Genomic DNA, 5,432 nt, shown 5'->3' on the forward strand with positions numbered 1-5,432 from the left:
TCTACTGGCTTCTCTCTTTCATATCTTAAAAGAGGTTCGTTCAAGAAACAGCCTAAAATTTTAAACTGAGTCCTGCCTCATTATTATGACTGTCTCCATTCCTGCCTTACTAATGTCATAGAGATAGGATTTATAACACATAGTAAAATTGTAGCAGATGACAAAATGGTGGGCAATCACACAATACTGGGAATCACAGCATAGCCAAGTTGACATACATTTTTCTAGGACACAATTAAATCCATGACGGGAGGGTTGAATCATGTTTTTACATCTTATTTTATTATTGTGAAATGAGACCTCTTAATTCTCAAAAAGGTTTAAATGTACTTAAGAAAGAGACATCAGAAAATTTTCCATCAACTAAAATAAATTTCTGGTATTAACTGTAGGATAACTCATCACACAGAGTATAAATCTATAGCCTCAACGGAACCATTTTACGCCCCCCCAAAATGACATGTATTTGTCAAGAAATGAAAATCTTAAAAATATATTTTGAACAAAACTAGTCATTGGAAGTATATACATAATAAATATTTTTAATCATTTATAAGTTACTAAATGGGAAGAAAGTTTTACCACACTTATAATTACACAGGGCATTTCTGAAGGAGGAGTTTTTAACTGAAAGTAGATGATGCATTTATCTCCCAGATCATTTGTGTTTTCTGGTCCAGAGCTTCTTCATGGCGTTTTTCATCTCTGCATTTCTCAGAGTATAGATTAAGGGGTTCAGCATAGGATTGATGACAGTGCAAAATACAGTCAAAATTTTATCTACTGGTAAGGTGGAGGGAGGTCTCACATACGTAAAAATACAAGGGATAAAGAAGAGGGCCACCACAGTGATGTGGGAGCCACAGGTGGATACCGCTTTGAGCCTCCCTTCCTGACTAAGATTCTTTAGGGAATGTAGAATGACTCCATAGGAGATGAGTAACACCGTAAAAATGACCATACATATTACCCCATCATTGGCAACCACAGTGAGACCAATGATATAAGTGTCAGTGCAGGCAAGTTTTAATAAGGGATACATGTCACAGATGAAGTGGCCTATGACATTGGGGCCACAGAAGGGAAGGTTGTAAATAAACAGAAGCTGAACTACAGCATGCACAAAACCTCCAATGCAGGCCACCAACAGCAGCAGAGCACATACCTTTTGGCTCATGATCGTCATACAATGCAGGGGTTTACAGATAGCCATGTAGCGGTCACAAGCCATGACCACCAGAAGTAAAACCTCAGCACCACCAAATAAGTGTCCTATAAAAAGCTGAGTCATACAAGCTTGGAAAGAAATGGTTTTCTTCTCATAGACTAAGTCTATAATCATATTTGGGGTAACTGTAGTAGAATAAACAGCATCCATAAATGATAAGTAGCCAAGAAAGAAGTACATAGGGGCATCCAGTGTTGGGCTGACCACCACAGTCACAACAATGAGGAGGTTGGCCACCATTGTCACAATGTAGATGAACAAGAACAAAACAAAAAATATTTTCTGACCCTGGAGATTCTGAGTGAGGCCCAAGAGGACAAATTCAGTCACATTGTTCCTTTGTTCCATATGTTCTTCTGTGTGTCCTTATTTCAGAGTTCAGAATAAATTTACCTGTGAATATATGATGAGTAGTGACTTTTTGAAATCTCCAGATAATTTGTTTATTCATTCAACAAATAGGCTTGATGATTTGCCAGGCTTCATCACTGTCCCAGATGATAAGACTGCAAGTCTGATTTATTAAAACATGGTCCCTGACTTCAGTGATCGTATAGACTAATGGAGAGACAAATTACAAATATGCATGGGAAAAGTAGAGGTTATTAAATATTGGGACTGTAACACTAATTTCCATCTGGAAGAAAATAAAATTGTATCTATAGCTAGTACAATAAACAGAAATAAAATAGAAATCCAGTTAAGATTTAATGCTAAAATAAAGTACAATTTACTTTATTTTCAAGTCAGTAAAATAAATTATTTTCTACATTCTAGGAATAGAAGAATCTTCCTAATTAATAACTGAAATCCCAATTAGACACATTTGAAAATTTCAAAATTTTTAAAAGGATTTTTAAATATAAAATAAACATAGTCTACAGACAAAAATACCTTTGTGGAAAATATGTCTAAAATAGACAAGTAATTCTAATTAGTTAACCACAAAAAGACGAACACCTAATACAAAATATGTCTAAAATAATTCTAACTAGTTAACCAGAAAAAGAGAAACAACCTAATGGCAAAGTATATAAACAAGTAAATAAACGAAGAGCACAGCCAAATGGCCAACAAACACATGATAGGATGCTGAAACTCACCTATAAATAGTGAAATGTAAAATAAAATAACTGATATCACTCTGCACCCATTACATTGACAAAAAAGCTTTTAAAAAAGTATTAACAGCTATAACTGGCAAAAATAGAGAAAAGGGCCTTCTCTTCCATTGCTAGTAAAAATGTTAATTTTATAATATTTATCTAGCCAACTCTATCGAAAACAAAAATGCATTTACTTTTCATCACGACAATTACACTCTTTAAAACCTATCTATGGGAAGTAAGGCAACAGTACCTAAGAATATGCTCATGGTATATTTTTACTGCATTATCTATAATGGCATTAAATAACAAACATGAAAGAAAAATAATTTAAGTGAATTATGATTGAATATATCCAAAAAAAAATCCATTACATGGAATAATGCATTTGAAAGAATGAATTAGAACTATGCTGGTACCATTAGAGAAATTCCTACAAGGTACTGTTGAGTAAGAGAGAAATGAACATAAAACTACCCATAATATATTATCATAAAACAAAAATAAAAATAAAAGTGCATCAGTTTATAAATGTTTGCATATGAGTATATAAGTATGGGAAAAATATGGAAGGGAACGTTTTTGTTGTTGTTATAAACAGGTTCCATTTATGCTGGCGATGTATGTGAAAGAATGAAAATGATGAGAAGGCAGATTTCAAAACAAAGAAAATTGCACAAATTCAAAAAAAATTATGTCAAAATATTATTGATATTCACTAGCTCTTTTATCTCTTAAAGTGATCCTAGGGATGATATTCAGATACTTTCTAAGTCTCTGTTGACATTGACTTCAATATCAGACTTTGTAATTCTGCCTGACCTCCTCTTCACAATATATGGATTGTCTGTGTTTCTAAGTATGGCCAAGCCTTCTGCATGTGCAGTAGGTTCCATAGTCTTTATTGCACTCAAAGCAGTGCTCCTATAACTGTCTCCTCCATTCTACATCATTAGTTTTCCTCTCTGTTTTGCATTATTCTGTCCACATATTTATACAGTATAATATCTCCATTGGTTAAATAATCTATTTGTCAACTCTACATCTCTTTCGAATGAGCAACCCAATTATCTCTTCTTCGTAAAAAAACACCCTCACCTTGCTAAATCCAATGGTTAATTACACTTTTTTTCTTACCCAGCCTATCATTCCTACAAATTAAAGTGATAGCTTGCTTGCATAATAGCACTTTAGGTTCTTGCATCCCTTTCTAAGAATTCAAGTATTAACAAGCAATGCTTCAGAACACTACAGTTCATCCTACAATGGTATTTACAAATCTATGCCCATTAAAATAGCCCCCAAATACTTACCCTGAAATTAGTTTCTAAGAATACTAATGTTAGAGAAAGTAAATGTACTCCGGCTCTTTATAGGATGAAAATATCCAAGGGAAAATTACAGAATTGAGTGAAACCTCATATATTTTATTGACCAAAAAGCATCTCTAACACACCTGACTATCAGAATCACATAGAAGAATTTTCATAAGTCTATGACATTCCAAATCACACTACCAATATGCTCTTGCATAACCTAAAGCCTAGTGAAGACTCTTATGTACAAAAACACTTCCTCTGTTACCTGCATAATGAGGCAGTCATTCAGCACAAATTCTGGATTGTGGTGCTTCTCCTGTGTCCTAAAAGATAATATCTTCACACCCTGATGTCATCTCTGTGAACACAGAGAGTAAGATGGTACACACACCATATCCGGATCAAGAAATGTTTCCATGTGACCAACTATTTCCATACTGCAGGAAGTCTGTCTCATCTCAGACTTTCAGAAAAATGAAACCTTTTAAATTGTTCATATTTTCAAGATGGATATCAAAAATGGCCTGAAACCTGAGGCAGGGCCAAGATGACTGACTAGGTAGAAGCTACCTTGTATCCCTCTTGCAACAAAGTGAATCGATCACATACATGACAATCTACAAACCCTGACCATCAAACACAGATCTAAAGAGTTGACCTGAGTGACAGAGACTGAGAACTAGCAACCACGGGGAAGCAACGACTGTTTTCGAAGCCTGGAGCCAGCGTCCCAGTCAGAAAACCTTGGTGCCTGGCTTTGGACTGGGCAGAGGGAAGCTGAGCACGGGTTCCTGAGATGGCACAAACAGGGGATGCAGCCCTAGACCCCTGACGTGATCTTGGAGGAAGCCCAGCCAGTGCAGGCAGACAGCACAAGGACACGGCTGACAGGAGAAGTCACGAGGAGGCAGTGACTGGTTTTGGAGCCTGGAGTGCTGCGTCCCAGCAGGGGAAACTTGGCACTGGGCTTTGAACTGGGAGAGGAGGAGCTGACCATGGCTTCTGAGACAACACAAGCACCGGGCGCGGGCATGACCCGCAGGGGCAATCTCGACCCAGCCAGCGCACACAGGCTACAAGCCCCTGGCCCCTCGGAAATCTCAGATAAAAAAGTCATCACCAAGCAAGGTAAGTAACTTTGCCTATATGGCTGGGTGCTACTCTCTCCTATCTATCTGATCCCTCCCCTCCCTGCCACAGGTGGCTTTGTTAACATTGAAATTTCCTGGCCAGGGAGTGAAGTGCTCTGCAGTTTTTTGTTGTTTTTTTCTTTTCCTAACCCATTCTCCTGGCCTGAGAGAAGCAGCTACTAAAAACCCAGGGACGAAAAATTCCTTCCCTGAGTTCCCTAAATTGGAATAAAAATACAGAACCAGCTCCAGCCAAGCATATGAGATCCACAGTCTTTGGCTTTCATCCCTACAGGGAACAAGGTGGCTATTATAGTGGAAAGACAATTCCGATAGACTGGGCGCAGGGGAGCTGAGCACGGCATCCTGAGACGGCGCAAACATGGGTCGCAGCCCTAGCCCCCAGAAGTGACCTCAGGGGAAGCCCAGCCAGTGCACACAGGCAGCGCAGCAACGTGGCTGACAGGAGAAGGCACTGGGAGGCAGTGACTGGTTTTGGAGCCTGGAGTGCGGCGTCCCAGCCAGAAAACATTGGCGCTGGGCTTTGGACGGGGAGCGGAGGAACTGACCATGGCTTCTGAGACAGCACAAGCACAAGACCCGGGCCTGACCCTTGAGGGCAATCTCGACCTGGCCAATGCGCACAGGC

The 5,432-nt window shown here is 38.7% G+C and overlaps 1 protein-coding gene across 1 annotated transcript; it reads right to left on the bottom strand.

The window, feature by feature from the left end:
• Positions 1 to 658: 658 nt before the first annotated feature.
• On the bottom strand, positions 659 to 1,576 carry LOC126080727 (olfactory receptor 4A15-like). Its single transcript, XM_049891906.1, has one exon. The coding sequence runs from the start codon at positions 1,574 to 1,576 to the stop codon at positions 659 to 661; it is 918 nt and encodes a 305-aa protein (XP_049747863.1).
• Positions 1,577 to 5,432: the final 3,856 nt, after the last annotated feature.

Source organism: Elephas maximus, chromosome 7 (assembly GCF_024166365.1).
Source record: "Elephas maximus indicus isolate mEleMax1 chromosome 7, mEleMax1 primary haplotype, whole genome shotgun sequence".
Lineage (NCBI taxonomy): Eukaryota > Metazoa > Chordata > Mammalia > Proboscidea > Elephantidae > Elephas > Elephas maximus.